General features: G+C 45.0%; 1 protein-coding gene across 1 annotated transcript; it reads left to right on the top strand.

Annotated features, from left to right (window-relative positions):
• The first annotated feature begins 10,122 nt into the window (after window positions 1-10,122).
• On the top strand, window positions 10,123-14,622 carry LOC123428247 (receptor-like serine/threonine-protein kinase SD1-8). Its single transcript, XM_045112438.1, has 7 exons — window positions 10,123-11,524; window positions 12,116-12,226; window positions 12,328-12,452; window positions 12,701-12,917; window positions 13,597-13,834; window positions 13,918-14,050; window positions 14,195-14,622. The coding sequence occupies exons 1-7, from the start codon at window positions 10,222-10,224 to the stop codon at window positions 14,552-14,554; spliced, it is 2,487 nt and encodes an 828-aa protein (XP_044968373.1). The 5' UTR covers window positions 10,123-10,221; the 3' UTR covers window positions 14,555-14,622.
• Window positions 14,623-18,232: the final 3,610 nt, after the last annotated feature.

Here is an 18,232-nt window from a genome sequence, read left to right as displayed (position 1 = left end):
AGAGAAAAATTGTAGTCCCATCTCTCTCTATCAGGTAAGTACGTAGCACACTACTCACCAAATTAACAAGTACTCGCTGATTTGAAATGTTATGATCTCGGTCACAGAGGGGTAATAAGTAAATTACATGACCAGCCTAGTTTTGAAAAGGTCGCTCAACTGGACCGTATACATCCCAATCTCATGGTCCATGCATGAGCTGTGCTGTGGAAAGAGGCATCCATAGGATTAATTTGGGGACACAGTGCCTTCGAGTGGCCACCATAGGATTAATTTAGAATCGTTGTTGCACGGTCCCACATGTCAGCTCCGGACCCGCATCCACACGGTCTCACATGTAATATCCGGACCCACTACCACTAACGCCGGCGGACGGAATGGACTCAAAACTGCCAGTTTGACCTCGTCATAGTAGTTGCGCACAGATTAGGGACAAAACTTAGCATGGTTCATAACTGAGGGCAAAACTGTGCAAATGAACACCACTGAGGGCGAAAGGATAATTAACCCTAAAAAGAATGTCATTTTTAACAAAAATGTGAATGTGAATTACATATGTATGGTACATGGGACCAACATATATATTATCAATACAAAATCTAATGCAAAAAACAACTTAAGAGTAACATGCATGAATTAATGATATGCTGCTTGCATGCATAGAGTAATGAAAAAGCACTGTAATTTATGACTTACATGTGTGGCATACTTGCATGTTTAGAAAAAATAGCTAATGAGTTGTAGCTATTTAGAAATAGAATATTCACTGATGCAAACCGGAATCATAGGTTGGTCATAGCGGTGAGTAACTCTAGTTTAGACTAGCAACATGTAAATGTTACTACTTTCATAACGGGTAGTGTCATATGTGTGATAACATGGAGGCCTTAATTTGTTACTTCATTTTTTTTAATCTTTATTGATCATGGAAAGTAATTACAAAGAGTTTTTCGGATACATTATCGGGTTACATTGTGCAAGATAGAATTATCAGAATAAGCACACAACTGTGTCAATGTATGAGCCGCGACATTCGACAAATGATTAACATGCCTAAAGAGACTAGATGCGAAGCTACCAATCAAAACTTTGATACCGGAGATTACCTTTCCAATGCTCGAGAGATCCACCGTTCAAAAATGGTTCCTCCAAATGATGGAATGACAATCTAAAGCAAGTTGGTATTCTGAAACCTTTCTCGAAGAGTGACAGCGACCTCCCAACGGAGCACCAGAGTTTCGGCTAACTCCGGTGTGGCAACCTCCTCAATACTCTCATGGCAAACCAACAAGCAAGTACCATTGTGGTTCTGGACCACCACACCAACCCCATTCGACGCGAAGATTGGGAAAGTGCAGCATCAACATTGACCATTATTGTATCCGCTGGCGGCGGTACCCATCGAGACACAATTGGGCTTGGTTGGACAAGCCTGTTAGCTACAATAGTTTTGAAACAATAATGTACAATCAATTCCGCATAAGCAATACTCTTCTCGGTCAGCCGAAGAGGAAGGATGATCCCTTTCTTGTTCCTTGCATCATTGCCCACTTCCCACAAGCAGCGGTAGAGCCAAACGTAGAGCTATTGGGTTCAGGTAAATCCAATAGATTCCAACAAATACACCTAACGTGGGACAAAGTGCCTAAAAGGCAAAAGCCCACGAATCCATTCCCATGCTCAAAAATAAGTTTGTGAGTCACATAAATATTTTGCAAGAAAACACACACAGCCGCACGCAACTCGCCTGATCTTTTGTATGTTTTTTCCAATCATTCGTCTGTTTGTTTCTTTGATTCCCATCTCACCTGTTCGTGTTGCTCGGCCAGCAGGCAGCTGCAGATCGACATCAGCAACAAGTGAACTCAAAATTTGAGGTAATTAAATTACATTGACACCGTATATTATGTCTAGCCTAAAAGCCCATTGTGAATATGTTACTCACCAAATTCCTCTTCCATTTTTAAACAGTCCTATTTGCTAATGCAACCATACACCGGAAACCGCAAGATATTCACTAGGACATACACTTTAGAAATCTATGTTAAGATATCAAAGAATACTTATACATATGTGTGTGGGTAAAACACACACACAGACACCCACACCCACACACACATCTTGTACATGTGATTAATATTAATTGGTGGAAGCACTACATATTCTTATGTTTCATCTCCACCCATAGAACGGATTCAAGAAGATCCTTCAAAGGACTGTCAGAAAAGAAAGAAAATGCATGGTTACAAACATAATTTAAATTTAGCACACTCCAAGTATATATTTCAATAACAAACATTACAAACTATATAAATAAGATTATGATGTATAAGCGTAAATATTTTTATGTGATTAACTAGGTTATCTATCTAGTAAAAATATAATACCTAACATTTTAAAAAGTTAAATATATTAAATATAAGAAAATGTAAGAAAGTTTTGTATAAATGCTATTTATTTTTAATTTACCTTTGTTTCTAAATTGGTATCGTCGATACTTCTGTACCGCAAAAGAACTATGCCCCCATAATAGCGCCCACTCTCTAAGCCCATGCATTCGATTAAGATACATGGCGGTCTCAAACTATTGTGCCGCCACTACATGAGATGGTAAAACTTTACCCAAGTTATTACGCAAGAAATGATCGATTTTAATAATAACATCCAAGTTTTTGATAACATGTTTGTAATTTTCTACATTATGAGCACGACTTTTGATCGATATCCATTAGAATTGTTACTTGTGTGACAGAAGACAACGAGATAAGATTAACCCTTGGATTACATTTCTATCATATAAATCTCAATAGTAACTCTCTGCTGTTTTCCAAAGCTATATGAGAAATATACACTAAAATACAAATACAATATTTTTTTAACAATTCTAACCAAGTTAATGTACAACAACACAAGTCATTCTAATATGTTTTAAGAATTCTAATATGTCTTTGATGCACGAGAACCTTTAATCTCCAAGGTGGTTGAGCAGAGCAGGCATTCCGGCCTCTTCAACCGTGATTTATTTCCCACTATGATAAATCAAAATGATATAGGCTTTCAAAAACCACAATTTGCATAAAATCATGAGAATGAGATTATTTTGACAAAAACCCATTATTTTTAAATCACTATATAGGAAAATATTTAACAAACAAACACTTGCAAACTAGGACACTGCGGTTTCATGACCTCTTCAATGATTTGATCCAAGGTTGTTTAAGACTTTGAGTTACTCGCTCCATTAGAAAATACAGGCCATTTTTTTAAAAAAGTTAAATATTTATATGTTTGACGAAAGTTATAGAAATATCAACATCTACAATACGAACTAAATAAATATGAAAATATATTCTTGGTAAATCTAATAATACTGATTTTATATGGTAGATATCAATTTATCTTTAGAAACTTGATGAAATGTAGAGGCGCGTGCTTTCCGTTTCGACATGAAGTGCGGAATATTTTAGGAGAGGAGTTTTTCAGATTTATGGGGCTGTACTAGATACTTATTCTGCTTGATCAGATAGGGTCACCCACACCCAAACAAGTTCTGTTCATTGTTCCGGAGAGCTTGGCTTTTGAGGAATGATTTAATCTTTGGGAAGGGGAAAGAATCTTTATCTCCCTATGTTATTTTTATGAAAAGTTATTGGAAAACCTTCACGTCAGCTAACGCATGTGTACAAATGGACTTAAGCAACAAAGGTAAGGGGGTAATAGATAATTGGTGGTACGTTATTCCACTCGGAATTTTCGTGTTCTTTGGAAGCTTTCAGATCCTGGGCATAATAAGATAAACGTTGATGCTAGTTTTGTGTAGAGCACGAGATCTATTAGTGTTGGAATTGTTGCCAGAAATAACATGGGTAAAGTATTGATTTCATCATGGCATTTTATCCGGTCGTATACATGTGTGGAGAAAGCTTCACAACCCAATTATTTTGGAAACTAATTGCTTGTTTGTTGCTTCTTTTCTGGCAAAAGAATCCATCGATAGGTCTACTCTTGTGGATCTAAAAAGGAAGCGATAAGCATCTCAAAATTTATAATGGATTTCGAAATCATGAAGATTTATAGGTGGGCTAATTGGGTGGCGTATGAGATTGCAAAATTTAGTTGTGATAGTAGATCCGATGGTGTGTTATGTAATAATAGTGTTCCGTCCTGCATGGCTAGCTTTGTAATGAATGATTGTAAGAGTCTTGTTTTGATTAGTTTATATATGGATGGGGTTTTCAAACAAAAATATAGATTAGCTTGATTTGTCAAAAATTTAGTACACCATGTATATTTTAGAAGGGACGGAGCACCTGCACGTAGCGATCGATGCCATGCTTTGCATTTACTGCTTATTGGATCAGTGTAGACATCACAGACGGCGGCTACGCGGTTGGCACTTTGATCTAGTGAACCTTCGCAAGCTTCTCAAGCTTCGGCTACTAGGGCTTGCGGCACTAGAATGAGTTCGCCGGCGCCAAGCATCATGTCTTACTTGGGTTAGACTTGAAGATGCGGGAACGGAATTCTTTCATGCCAAGGCCACGACCCGAAAGCGTAAAAATTTCATCCACTGCCTCCAAGTAGGTGCCGGGGTTGCCACTTCTCACGAGCAAAAGGAAGAGGCCATCTTCCACCACTTCGAGCAGAACTGGGGTACCAGGACCGATAGACCTCTATCTATTGACTGGACTATTCTCGATCTGCCGTCAGTTCATAATAGAGGGCTGGACAACCCCTTCTCAGAAGAGGAAGTTTGGGAGGCGACAAAATCATCACCGGCAGAGAAAGCCCCAGGCCCGGACGGTTTCACATGGACCTTCCTCAGGTCCTGCTGGTCAATAATCAAGGATGATATCATGAGTGTCTTCAGCAGTTTTTACACCTTATAGAGAGGGGACTTCGGTAGGCTCAACACCGCTATGGTGGTGCTCCTCCCAAAAAAAGAGGGCGCCACAAGGGTGGAGGACTTCTGACCCATTAGCCTAATCCACTCCATAGCGACTGTCTATAGAGATTAGCACCATCATCTCCCCGGCGCAATCAGCCTTCTTGCGCTCCAAATCTACCCAGGATAGCTTCCTTTATGTGCAAAATGTAGTGAGATCACTACACAGGAAAAAAGTACCTGCTCTGCTGCTTAAACTAGATATAGCAAGGGCCTTTGACAACATTGTTGGGGAACGTCGCATGGGAAACAAAAAAATTCTACGCGCACGAAGACCTATCATGGTGATGTCCATCTACGAAAGGGGATGTGTGATCTACGTACCCTTGTAGACCGTACAGCAGAAGCGTTAGTGAACGCGGTTGATGTAGTGGAACGTCCTCACGTCCCTCGATCCGCCCCGCGATCAGTCCCACGATCTAGTGCCGAACGACGGCACCTCCGCGTTCAGCACACGTACAACTCGACGATGATCTCGGCCTTCTTGATCCAGCAAGAAAGACAGAGAGGTAGAAGAGTTCTCCGGCAGCGTGACGGCGCTCCGGAGGTTGGTGATGATCTTGTCTCGGCAGGGCTCCGCCCGAGCTCCGCAGAAACGCGATCTAGAGGTAAAACCGTGGAGATATGTGGTCGGGCTGCCGTGGCAAAGTTGTCTCAAATCAGCCCTAAAACCTCCGTATATATAGGGGGAGGAGGGGGAACCTTGCCTTGGGGTCCAAGGACTCCCAAGGGGGTCGGCCGAGCCTAAGGGGGGAACCCTCCCCTTCCAAACCGAGTCCAACTAGGTTTGGAAGGAGGAGTCCTTCCCCCTTTTCCCACCTCCTCTTTTTTTTTCTCTTCTCCTTGATTTTTCTTCCTATGGCGCATAGGGCCTTCTTGGGCTGTCCCACCAGCCCACTAAGGGCTGGTGCGCCACCCCCAAGGCCTATGGGCTTCCCCGGGGTGGGTTGCCCCCCCGGTGAACTCCCGGAACCCATTCGTCATTCCCGGTACATTCCCGGTAACTCCGAAAACCTTCCGGTAATCAAATGAGGTCATCCTATATATCAATCTTCGTTTCCGGACCATTTCGGAAACCCTCATGATGTCCGTGATCTCATCCGGGACTCCGAACAACATTCGGTAATCAACCATATAACTCAAATACGCATAAAACAACGTCGAACCTTAAGTGTGTAGACCCTGCGGGTTCGAGAACTATGTAGACATGACCCGAGAGACTCCTCGGTCAATATCCAATAGCGGGACCTGGATGCCCATATTGGATCCTACATATTCTACGAAGATCTTATCGTTTGAACCTCAGTGCCAAGGATTCATATAATCCCGTATGTCATTCCCTTTGTCCTTCGGTATGTTACTTGCCCGAGATTCGATCGTCAGTATCCGTATACCTATTTCAATCTCGTTTACCGGCAAGTCTCTTTACTCGTTCCGTAATACAAGATCCCGCAACTTACACTAAGTCACATTGCTTGCAAGGCTTGTGTGTGATGTTGTATTACCGAGTGGGCCCTGAGATACCTCTCCGTCACACGGAGTGACAAATCCCAGTGTCGATCCATACTAACTCAACGAACACCTTCGGAGATACCTGTAGAGCATCTTTATAGTCACCCAGTTACGTTGCGACGTTTGATACACACAAAGTATTCCTCCGGTGTCAGTGAGTTATATGATCTCATGGTCATAGGAACAAATACTTGATACGCAGAAAACAGTAGCAACAAAATGACACGATCAACATGCTACGTCTATTAGTTTGGGTCTAGTCCATCACGTGATTCTCCTAATGACGTGATCCAGTTATCAAGCAACAACACCTTGTTCATAATCAGAAGACACTGACTATCTTTGATCAACTGGCTAGCCAACTAGAGGCTTGCTAGGGACAGTGTTTTGTCTATGTATCCACACATGTATATAAGTCTTCATTCAATACAATTATAGCATGGATAATAAATGATTATCTTGATACAGGAATTATAATAATAACTATATTTATTATTGCCTCCAGGGCATAATTCCAACAAACGTCTCATGGGAATATGTGCTAGACGTGCTGCAACAGCTAGGTTTCCCAGCACGTTGGCGTGACTGGATGGCACTACTTTTTAGTGCGGCCTCATCGCCGGTCATGCTCAATGGCACGGTCGACCGCCCGTTCAGCCACCAAAGGGGACTTCGACAGGGGGACTCATTATCGCCCCTCCTCTTCATCATAGCAATAGACACCCTTCACTGCCTGCTTGAAAAAGCAACGGAGATGCACCTGCTAGCCTTGCTGCCGGGGAGGGACATCTCCCTCTGGGTTAGCCTATACGCCGACGACGCGGTCATCTTCGCAAACCCGACCAAAACAGAGATAGACGCCCTGATGGAGATCCTATGAGATTTTGGACACGCGTCTGGACTTCACATCAATCCGGCTAAGTCTACCGCCTCAGCCATCCGTTGTGAGGGGATCAACCTCCATGAGATCCTAGCAAACTTCGGTGGTGACGTCAAGGGCTTCCCACTGAAGTACCTAGGACTGCCGATCACCCTGCCCAGACTTCGTCTAGTTCACATCCAGTTCATTTTGGATAGAATTAGGGCCAGGCTGGTAGGATGGAAAGGTAGGCTACTGAGTATCGCCGGCAGGCGCGTCCTGGTTTGCAGCGTCCTGACAGCTTTACCAACTTTCGCGCTATCGGTACTTAGGACGCCTAAGAAGTTCCTCGACGAGGTAGACAAGGCTAGGCGACGTTTCCTTTGGGCACAAGACGAGGAACCTAGCGGAGGAAAATGCAAAGTCAATTGGCCGGCAGTTTGCTCCCCTATGGATAACGGGGGACTAGGAATCCTAGATTTGAATCGCTTGAGTAGATCACTTAGGTTGCGTTGGTTATGGCTCTCCTGGACAAGCCATGATAGACCATGGAATGGCATGGCTCTATCGTGTGACGAGGCCGACATGGCACTTTTTAATGCCTCCACGACTGTCACCCTCGGCAACGGCGCAACGGCATCCTTTTGGCACTGCTCATGGACGGGCTCTGGAAACCTAAAGACGTCCTTCCCAAACCTCTTTAGGCACTCCAGGAGAAAGAATAGATCAGTACGAGAGGCTCTCGCAAACAACACCTGGATAGCTGACCTAGCCCATGGGGACACAATGCAGCTTTGGGAGGAGGCAATTAGGCTACATAGATGGATCCAAGATATGGACCTCCACTTACAAGAGGGGATTAGAGACACAATCAAGTGGAAACTTGAAGCATCAGGGGTGTATTCAGCAAGCTCTGCATACAAGGTTCAGTTCCAGGGATTCCTAAAATCCGATTACAAAAGAATGATATGGACAACCTGGGCACCTACACGCTTAAAGATTTTCACCTGGCTGTTGTTCAAGAACAGACTATGGTGCAACGATCGTCTACAGCGCAGGGGCTGGCCAAATGGCTACTTCTGCCAATTATGTCATCGGAATCTGGAATCATCGAAGCACCTGTTCTGGCAATGCCCGTTGTCCCTCGAAGTATGGACACACGCGGCATCACGCCTCGGATGTGCGTCACTGCACCCAGGCGCATGGGAGGAAAAAGGAAAACCATCGGATATTGTAGCTACGATGATCAACAAAGCTTTACCAAAGCACAGAAAAGGCATCAAGATAATGATCATCTTGATCTTGTCCGAAATTTGGAAGGAGAGAAATGACTGCACTTTCAGGAACAAGCACGCAGATCTACAAAACATGAAGAATGCAATCAAAAGAACCATAGACTTTTGGAGACAGGCAGGAGCAATACTCTTGGAGCCCCCTTTCTGGGATCCACCGTGAAATGCCGCCCCCTGTAATCTCCCCCCTTTTTTTGTTTTCTTTCTCTTTCATCCTTGATACTTAGGATCACGCTCACACTTTGTTTTCCCCACATTGCTACCTCCTTTTGATCAATATATGCCAGCCATGAGCTGGGTCTTTCAAAAAAAAAATCTAGTCTAACGAATTAATCTTTTTTTTAACAAGACTAATGAATTAATCAAGAACCACACTATAGGTTGTACTATTGGGACGAACAAGAGCTAATTGGATTTTTTTCACTGTTTTAACCTTTTTTTCTAAACATAAGCACAAAATGAACCAGATTTGAAACCATTTCACGATCTGATCCTTTTAGAAACGCCACAAGCCGTGGCGTTGCTGCCCCACTACGCAACGCTTGTCTACCGTGGCGTTGCTGCCCTACAGTGATACGCCTGTCTACCGTGGCGTCTTTTCTTTTCTGCAACGCCAGTCTGCAATGGCGTTTCAGACCCACTGTGAAACGCCAACAGTGCTGGTGTTGCTGCCCTACAGTGACACGCCTGTCTACCCTGGCGTTTTTTCTTTCTTGCAACGCCAGTCTAATGTGGCCTTGCAGGCCGATTGTGAAACGCCAACAGTGCTGGCGTTGCAGACGCACTATGGAACGCAGTGACGACATCCAGCCAGCCCACGACATGCTGCCAGCAACATGTGTACTGCCGAAACGCCATGGACCATGGCGTTTCACTCGTGGCCTGCAACGCCATATTGGACTGGCGTTTGAGTGGGTCTGCAACACCACATTAGACTGGCGTTTCTATGTGCGTCTGCAACGCCACATAAGACTGACGTTTCTATGTGCGTCTGCAACGCCACGGGCTCTGACGTTTCAAAAAAGGTCAGATCGTGAAATAGTTTCAATCAGAGTTCATTTCGTGAAATACTTTCATCCCAGGGGTCAAAATCGTAAAAAAATCCGAGCTAATTTCTCATCTCTGCCATGAGTGTGAATGCTCTGTTGTCCCCTCCACCCGGCGTCACATCTAAAACTGGAAGAAGTCAACTGATGATTGCAACTTTCTTGGAAAATTGGATGCTCTTGAACGGCGAAATGGAATTGTTTGGATTTCAATCCCGAAAAAGAAAAGAAAACATTTTCAGTCCGAACTTTATCAGGTACTCCCTTGTAAATTAATATAAAATATAAGAGTATTTAGATAATTAAAATAGTGATCAAAATGTTTTTTATATTAGTTTACGAGGGAGTACTACGTAGCACACCACTAACCAAATTAACAAGGACATTTTGAGACGGAGATAGTACTTGAAATGTTATGATCTCGGTCCAAGAGGAGTAACAAGTTAATTACATGACCAGCCTAGTTTTGAAAAGGTCGCTCAACTGGACCGCATACATCCCAATCTCATGGTCCATGCATGAGCTGTGCTGTGGAAAGACGCATCCAAGCTCCACCATCCATCCGCCATGAGAGCAACCAGGCACCTGCCGGCACGTCTCCTACTGCAGCGGCTCTTGATCGGCTTCTTCCTCCTTTCAACCGCCGCCGGCGTCACTGATAAGCTCGAGAGGGGCCAGAAGCTCACCGACGGCGAAACGCTCGTCTCGGCCGGCGGCTCCTTCACCCTCGGGTTCTTCTCCCCCGGGGCGTCCACCAAGAGGTACCTCGGCATATGGTTCTCCGTGTCCAACGCCACCGTCGTCTGGGTCGCCAACCGCGACCAGCCTCTCCTTGACAGGTCCGGCACGCTGGTGCTCAACGACGTAGGCAGCCTCGTCTTGGGGGACAGCTCCCGCCGGACAAGGACGGCATGGTCTTCGAACTTCCAGCCCGCCTCCGCCGCGTCGGTTCAGCTTCTCGACTCCGGCAACCTGGTGGTGCGCAACGGCAGCAGCAACACCTCCCTGTGGCAGTCGTTCGATCAGCCATCGGACACCTTGCTTGCCGGCATGAAGCTGGGCAAGAACCTCTGGACCGGAGGCGAGTGGCAGCTCACCTCCTGGAGCTCCGCCGACGACCCGTCGGCGGGAGACTACCGCCGCACGCTGCAAACCACCGGGTTACCGGAGATCATCCTGTGGTACCGCGACGCCAAGACGTACCGCACGGGCCCGTGGAACGGGGTCTACTTCAACGGCGTCCCGGAGGCGCGTGCGTACGCGGACAAGTACCCGCTGCTGGTGACGACCAGCGCGTGGGAGGTCACCTACGGGTACACCGCCGCGCGCGGCGCGCCGCTGACCCGCGTCGTCGTGAACCACACCGGCAAGGCGGAGCGGCTGGAGTGGGACGCGAGCAGCTCGACGTGGAGCCGCATATTTCAGGGGCCGAGGGACCCGTGTGACGAGTACGGGAAGTGCGGCCAGTTTGGGCTCTGCGACCCCGAGGCTGCGTCGTCGGGGTTCTGCGGCTGTGTCGAGGGGTTCAGCGCCGCGAACACGTCGGCGGGGGTGGTGAAGGATAACGCCGACGGGTGCCGACGAGACGCAGCGCTTGACTGTGCCGGCGGCACTACGACGGACGGGTTCAAGGTGGTACCAGGGATGAAGCTTCCCGACACGCAGAACGCGTCGGTGGATATGGGCGTGACGCTGGAGGAGTGCAGGGCGAAGTGCTTCACCAACTGCTCGTGCTTGGCCTATGCCGCCGCCAGTATCAGGGGAGGCGGCGATGGTTCCGGCTGCGTCATGTGGACGGATGCCATCGTTGATCTACGTCTCGTTGACAGAGGGCAGAATCTCTACCTGAGGCTGTCAAAATCAGAAATCGGTATGTACAGATTACGGGTGGACATCCGACATCCGGGGAGCCAACATTTTCGCCACAAAATTTCAGTTCAGTCCAAATCCTTTTACTATAAATACAATTTCAGAATTTGAAATTACAAGTTACACTAATTCTTATGGTCTGCTTTATGGAGGATAAATAATCCAGTGGAAAAGGTGAATTTGTTAATGATTTACAAAATTACCACAATTTTGAATTAAATATGAAGTATGAATTCACAATATTTAAAGCATTAAACTTCATATAAATTTGATCTTAGTTCTACGAAATTTTCGAACCAGTCGCTCACATTCGGAGATTAAATCAATGAGATGTGTTTTGTTCACTCCAAAATGTATAAGAGGGTTCATATAGTTTTACAACATTTTGAAAGTGGACTGGACATGTGGGTTCAAGACTTCAATGTTTCTGGATGAGGGACAATGATTAGATGACATAAATTGTGATAATACACTCAATGTTCTTTGGACTGCCTTGACAATTGATGAGTAGATCAAAAATTATCTTGATTTTTCCAAATAATTCTAAGTATACATGTGTTTATTTAGTATTGATAATTTTCTCCAAAAACAGATAGCGGTAAAAGGTTTCCTACACTACTTGTTGCCACAACTCTACCTTCTGCTGTTACTATTCTTCTGCTCGTCTTTATGATTTGGTGGAGAAGGAAAAACCGAACTATAGGTAAAATATGTTATGATAGCTCAATCTTGTTATTTGGATGAATGAGAAAATGGAAATGCATGGTAAATGCAATATTGAAAGTACGCAAACTCGTTTTGCAGGTGCTATTCCTCACAATCCTACCATGGCGGTTCCGTCAGTTAGTCTAGCAATTATAAAGGATATCACTGGAAATTTCTCTACAAGTAATATCATCGGCCAAGGTGGATTTAGCATTGTTTATAAGGTTCGTCAATTCTTGCGTGAGTGTGTGCGTGCGTGCATGTGTGTGTATGTGTGTGTTTGTGTGTGTGTTATCTTTCATGAGAAAACATCATTGATTAAGTCATTGACATATACTTCCTGTATCTAAATAATTATAGTTGGAAAAAACTAGTCTAGTTCTCTTCAATTACAGTTATTTAGGTACAGATAGAGTAGAAAACAGCCATTCGCAAATTAAATTTCTGATATCTCAAATTCTAAAATCACCAGGGACAGCTTCCTGAAGGAAGAACTATTGCTGTCAAGAGGCTTAAACAAACGGCACTGACAGCAAAAGGCAAGAATGATTTCGCGAGAGAAGTGGAAGTGATGGTTGGGCTCCGGCATGGCAGTCTTGTTCGTCTCCTCGCTTACTGTGACGAAGGCAAGGAGCGGATACTCCTCTACGAATACATGCAGAACAAGAGTCTGAACATCTACATATTCGGTACTCCAAGCTTACTGGAATTTACCAAGTTCTCACGAAAAATTCAATGTTGAATCCTAGTGTTCCAAACAAAACCATGCATCATGCATGATATCTCCTTCGCAAATTTCCCACGCACATGCATGATCTTCTAAGTCCCCCCACCCTCCAAATTCCAGTTTTCACTCTAATCATTGGCCTGACAACAATAACCTTTCTAATTATTTCTGTGCCGGAGAAAATCGTGTTTAGAAGGTTGTTCAAATCCGAAAAATCATATGTATAGGTTCACATTCACGTGGTTTATATGTGTAACTTTAGTAACAAAAGTATTACTATTATTAGTAGTATGTGCATAAATTGTATTAAATTATAAATAAGTTATTATTTCACATATCATAGGTCGTCATCTCTTTTGTAAGAAAACGCTTACATGTATATGCTTCAGATACAACCTACATGTTTTTCTTTCTTTGAAGTTCCCTTTTTTAAACCAAGAGTGGAGTTTCATCCTAGAAACCTGTTAGAGCATACTGTGTTCTTATATTTGATAGTTGTTTAAGGAGCTTTAAGAAGGTCCACTAATAATTTAGATGTTGAATTTTGAAGTAAAATAGGTGTTTTGGTTTTCTAATCCATAATTTCTAGATGCTATTGTAATAAATTTAGGTATCTAACCAATGTATATTTGACCGGTTAGGCACACCTAACCTTCGTGCTTCACTGGACTGGTCAAGAAGGCTAGAATTACTTCACGAGATTGCGCATGGTGTTGCCTACCTCCATGCAGGATCAGGCGAGAGTGTGATCCACCGTGACCTAAAACCCGGGAACATTCTTCTTGATGACGAGTGGAAGCCAAAAATCGCCGACTTTGGCACTGCCAAACTATTTGCCGACAATCAAACAGGGCCTGATCAAACAATTGTCATTTCGCCGTAAGTACTAATATATATATGCGTATTCACCGTACAAAAATTATGTTGATCCGATATACCTAACAGTGTTGTGTTTCATGAAGGGGATACGCAGCTCCGGAGTATGTGCGAGGAGGGGAGATGACGCTAAAGTGCGACGTTTATAGCTTTGGGGTTATTCTTCTAGAGACTCTTAGCGGCCAAAGGAACGGTAGCTTGCAAAGGCTCCTTTCTCAAGTAAGTCAAAATAAATTATAAATTCATGTTTTCTTGCATGCACATGCACGGTTCATATTAACTTTGCTGTTGTGAAACTCTACATTTGTTTTATATCTTGAGATGTGCATACTCTGATGGAACTTGCCAATTCTTTTTTTTTAGGCATGGGATCTGTGGGAGAAAAATAGGATCATGGAACTTCTAGACACGACAGTTGCGCCGCTCCCCAAGTCTGAGCATGAGATATTGCCCGAGCTAAAACGTTGTATACAGATCGGGCTCCTCTGCGTCCAGGAAGTCCCAGATGATAGGCCAACCATGTCTGAAGTTGTGGCCATGTTTACAAGCACAACATCACAGATTCACTGGCCACGAAGGTCCATAGTAGATAGCGGAATAGCCATGCCTTCAAATTCGTCCCTTGAACTTGAGACCGATCTCTTGAACCCCACCATGATTGACATGACATTGTCATCGAGTCGGTCTAACTATTGTTGCATAACTAGCAATCAATGTGATTAAGTTCATAAGTAGGAATCGTCTACACATAGCCTTTTGGTTGTGATGTTGATACCTTAGACTTTTGCATATATTGGTATCTTGATTCATTATAGAAAGATGCGGAGTAGCTATTGAACATCTATGGAGGTTAGACTTGAGAAGGAACTGGGTAGTTCGAAGCGTAGAAATATAACCTTGGGTTGGTGGCTGGTGCTTACTAATGAGGTGCTCACCAACATGCCTATGTTTTTGTTGTACTTATTTGAAACATAGGAGAAATTTGGCATTCACTTGTTGCTAATCTCTCTTTTAATATCCCGGCTACTCTAATATGCATGGTTATATCTTGTATGTGACCATGTTTGGCCTCCCCTTGATTTTGATCCACGCTCTGCCACTGATTTGAAGTGTTGGTGGAAGTTTATAAGAGGTCCGAACAACCCTAACAAAAATCAGCAATCAGTGAGTCTAACTCCAGTTCGTGAGTCAACCACGTTGCAAGAGAGCGAGTTCGAATCATGAATAATTCACGCGTGAAGGAACGATCCTTTAATGATAGTATTCTGAGCTTGGTACTTAGGCCCTGTTTGGTTCCAAATAAGTCACCAACTTATAACTTAAAAAGTGTAAAAAGTGACTTATTTTGTCAAACAGGTTCAACTTATAAGTCACCCCAACTTATAAGTCATAAGTTGCTCTACCCCAACTTAAAACTTATAAGTCACCTACTTTTGAGTGGGTCCCACCACTTTTTCCCACCGTCCCGTCTGCCCCGTCCCAGCAGCGCCCCGCCCCGCGGCTGCAGCGCCCCGCCCTGCCCCGCCCCAGCCGGCTGCAGCACCGTCGCGCCCGCCCCGCCGGCCGTCGCGCCCCGCCCCGCCCGCCGGCCGCAGCGCCTCGCCCTGCCCGCCGCCCGCCGCGCCGCGCCCTGCCCCGCCCCAGCCGGCTGCAGCACCGCCCCGCCGGACGTCGCGCCCCGCCACGCCCGCCGGCCACAGCGCCTCGCCCCGCCCGCCGCGCCGCGCCCTGCCCCGCCCCAGCCGGCTGCAGCACCGCCCCGCCGGCCGTCGCGCCCGCCCTGCCGGCCGTCGCGCCCCGCCCCGCCCGCCGGCCGCAGCGCCGCGCCCTGCCCCGCCCCAGCCGGCTGCAGCACCGCCCCGCCGGCCGTCGCGCCCCGCCCCGCCCGCCGCCCGCCGCGCCGCGCCCCGCCCCGTCCCGCCGGCTGCAGCACCGCCTCTGCTCGTTCAAGAAGGACGCCGTCGTCTGGCTCGACGCCTGCATGCTCCGCTACTCCGGCGAGCCGTTCTTCGGCGAGGTCGACGACGACCACAGCGCCGTTGTGTCGGGCGGCGTCCAGAGCGCGGCGAGGTCTGTCCAGTGACAAGGTCGCCGGTGTGGTCAGGTGACTTATAAGTCAGGTGACAACCAAACAAGGGTGACTTATAAGTCACTGGTTTTAAGTCACCTGACTTATAAGTCACCTGACTTATTGAAACCAAACAGGGTCTTAGTGGCTCACGAGCAACATATAGGCTAAGGTCACCCATCATCCTCTCCTCCTTTTCAAAGGCCCACTTTCTTGGAGTATTTATTTTGAATCAAGATATTTCTGGCAAAAGGATAGTTTGAAACCGAGGTACAAGTTCGTCAAATTTGGCATTCTCTGGGACCCAAGAGAGAACGGGGGTTTGAGTGTTCAAGATTTTAACTCAAAAAGACCATTATCTCTTGAGAAAATGGCTTTTAAAGCTACTTAGAGAGTGTTGGAACTCCGTCACATGATCGATTACATTAAATCACTACAAAACACGCGCACAAAATCATGTAGCCAAGGGCCCTTGTCGTGCCCTAATTTATCCCTCTTTATTTTCTCCTTTAATCTCAACTCAAGGTACAAAGACTGAAGCCCTCGTGCACATATATATGCAAGAGTAGCCGACCCAAGAAATACCTAGGCCTACACGTACTTGATTTTGAGTCCAAACCGGACTCAACCTGCACTTTCCTAATCAAGCTAATTACACCGGCACGTCAAACTCAAACTCTAAAGCGGACGCATATAATAGCCAATTATTCTAATCTTAGCTGGACTAGGATAACTCACGCCATGCAAGCCACACAACCTAATTAAGTCTAACACAAATCAAGTCTAATTCTAGATTATTCCTAACAGAGAGAAGGGGTGTGGCATGATTTGAGTAGGAATAACTATTATTGTGGCAATCCACAATTGACAGTCTTCTGGAAGGAGGGTGTGTGATAATGTGCATCTCTTATTGCACTATTTGGAAGCCATTTTGGTCACTTTGACATGCAAAATAGTGCTTAGGCATGTTGTAGACTGAAATAAGAGTTGTTCCACATTAGCAAGTTGAGGAGGAAATACCCTTTGACTCTCGGGCTTAGGTGCACCCTATATGATTTTTTTTAATAATTCCATAAAAGCGAAAAATATCTGAAACTTTTTGGGAACAAACTTGACCTTTGCTTGTACTTCTATTAAAAGTTTCACAAAAAATAATCCTTGCGACTTCAAGGGAAAACAAACAAAAAGTGTGAATAGTATCTTGCATATAGACTGAAAGTCATTCAAAAAGTTTCACAAAAAATAATCATTGCGACTTCTATATGATTTTGTTTTCCCACCTAGAATACCATGAAAGTCATTCCTTAGTGATTTTTTATACGAATACAAGAAAGTGTCAACTTTTCCCCAAAAAAGTTTCATAATTTTGTGTATTATTTTGAAATTACAATTTTCCCCATATAGAGTGCACCTACATTTGTGAGCCAAAGGTGCATGTCCCAGGCTAAGGGGGCTTCCTGCAAAGCTATTTATTTAGGAGAGAGGCGTTTTGGCTCCCATGCTAAAATGAATCTGGGAGTGAACAAAATAATTTTTTAAAATGATAAAAGATTAAAAAATAAAAAAAATTGTGGAGAAAGATGACTGAGTGTATGATGTCCGGTCAAATTTCAGAGCATTTGCATGTTTGAGTCGCTCTCGGTAAAAAAGATAAATTTAGGATTTGTGAAAAAGTTTACTCTTTGTGTACTCTTCAAACTCAATATTTATTTTGAGAACTAGTTAGATGCCCAAATACTTTGAAATTTTGCACACATCTCACGCACTAAGTCATCTTTCTCCATAAAAAAGTTTGGATTTTTTTGAATTTTTTAGTATTATTTCTGAATCGATGTTCATCGCGTGCACATGAGCCTGGACTTAGAATTGGATATTTGTTTATTTAGAGCATCTCTAGCAGACCCTGTATAATGCCTCAACCCGCAATATAACCGCAAAAATACGGGTCCGCTTGAAAAAATCTGCCTGAATAGACCTGGTAAACGACTCCGACCTGTAAATTTTTGTAAGGGGCACGGTAAACATTCCCACCCAACCCGTGAAAATAAGGACTTCGGAGCCAACCCGAGAGCGCCCCGTATATGCGAAAGACCGTTGGCTGGAGCCCAACTACCATCGGAACCATCATGACTTTGCTCCCGGCCACCGCCCTGCCCGTCCCCGGCCATCGGCCGTCCATCCCTGACAGTCGCCCGTTCATCCCCGGCTGCCACCCGTCCGTCCTGGCCGCCGTGCGCCCTGTCCGTCTTGGCCAGATTCGGCAACGGCGACGGGAGCTAGCTAGCTAGCCAGCTCCTGGATGGATTCCGCAACGAGTACTTCGTGTGAGCCGT

This window comes from Hordeum vulgare, chromosome 2H (genome assembly GCF_904849725.1).
Source record: "Hordeum vulgare subsp. vulgare chromosome 2H, MorexV3_pseudomolecules_assembly, whole genome shotgun sequence".
NCBI lineage: Eukaryota > Viridiplantae > Streptophyta > Magnoliopsida > Poales > Poaceae > Hordeum > Hordeum vulgare.
The sequence above is the reverse complement of the archived record's forward strand: the minus strand, read 5'-3'. Positions and strand labels throughout refer to the sequence as shown.

Coding starts and splice junctions, on each gene's coding strand:
- LOC123428247 (XM_045112438.1), top strand. CDS start 10,222: ATGAGAGCAACCAGGCACCTGCCGGCACGTCTCCTACTGCAGCGGCTC. Junction 12,227..12,327: donor AAGGAAAAACCGAACTATAG/GTAAAATATGTT, acceptor CTCGTTTTGCAG/GTGCTATTCCTCACAATCCT. Junction 12,453..12,700: donor GATTTAGCATTGTTTATAAG/GTTCGTCAATTC, acceptor TAAAATCACCAG/GGACAGCTTCCTGAAGGAAG.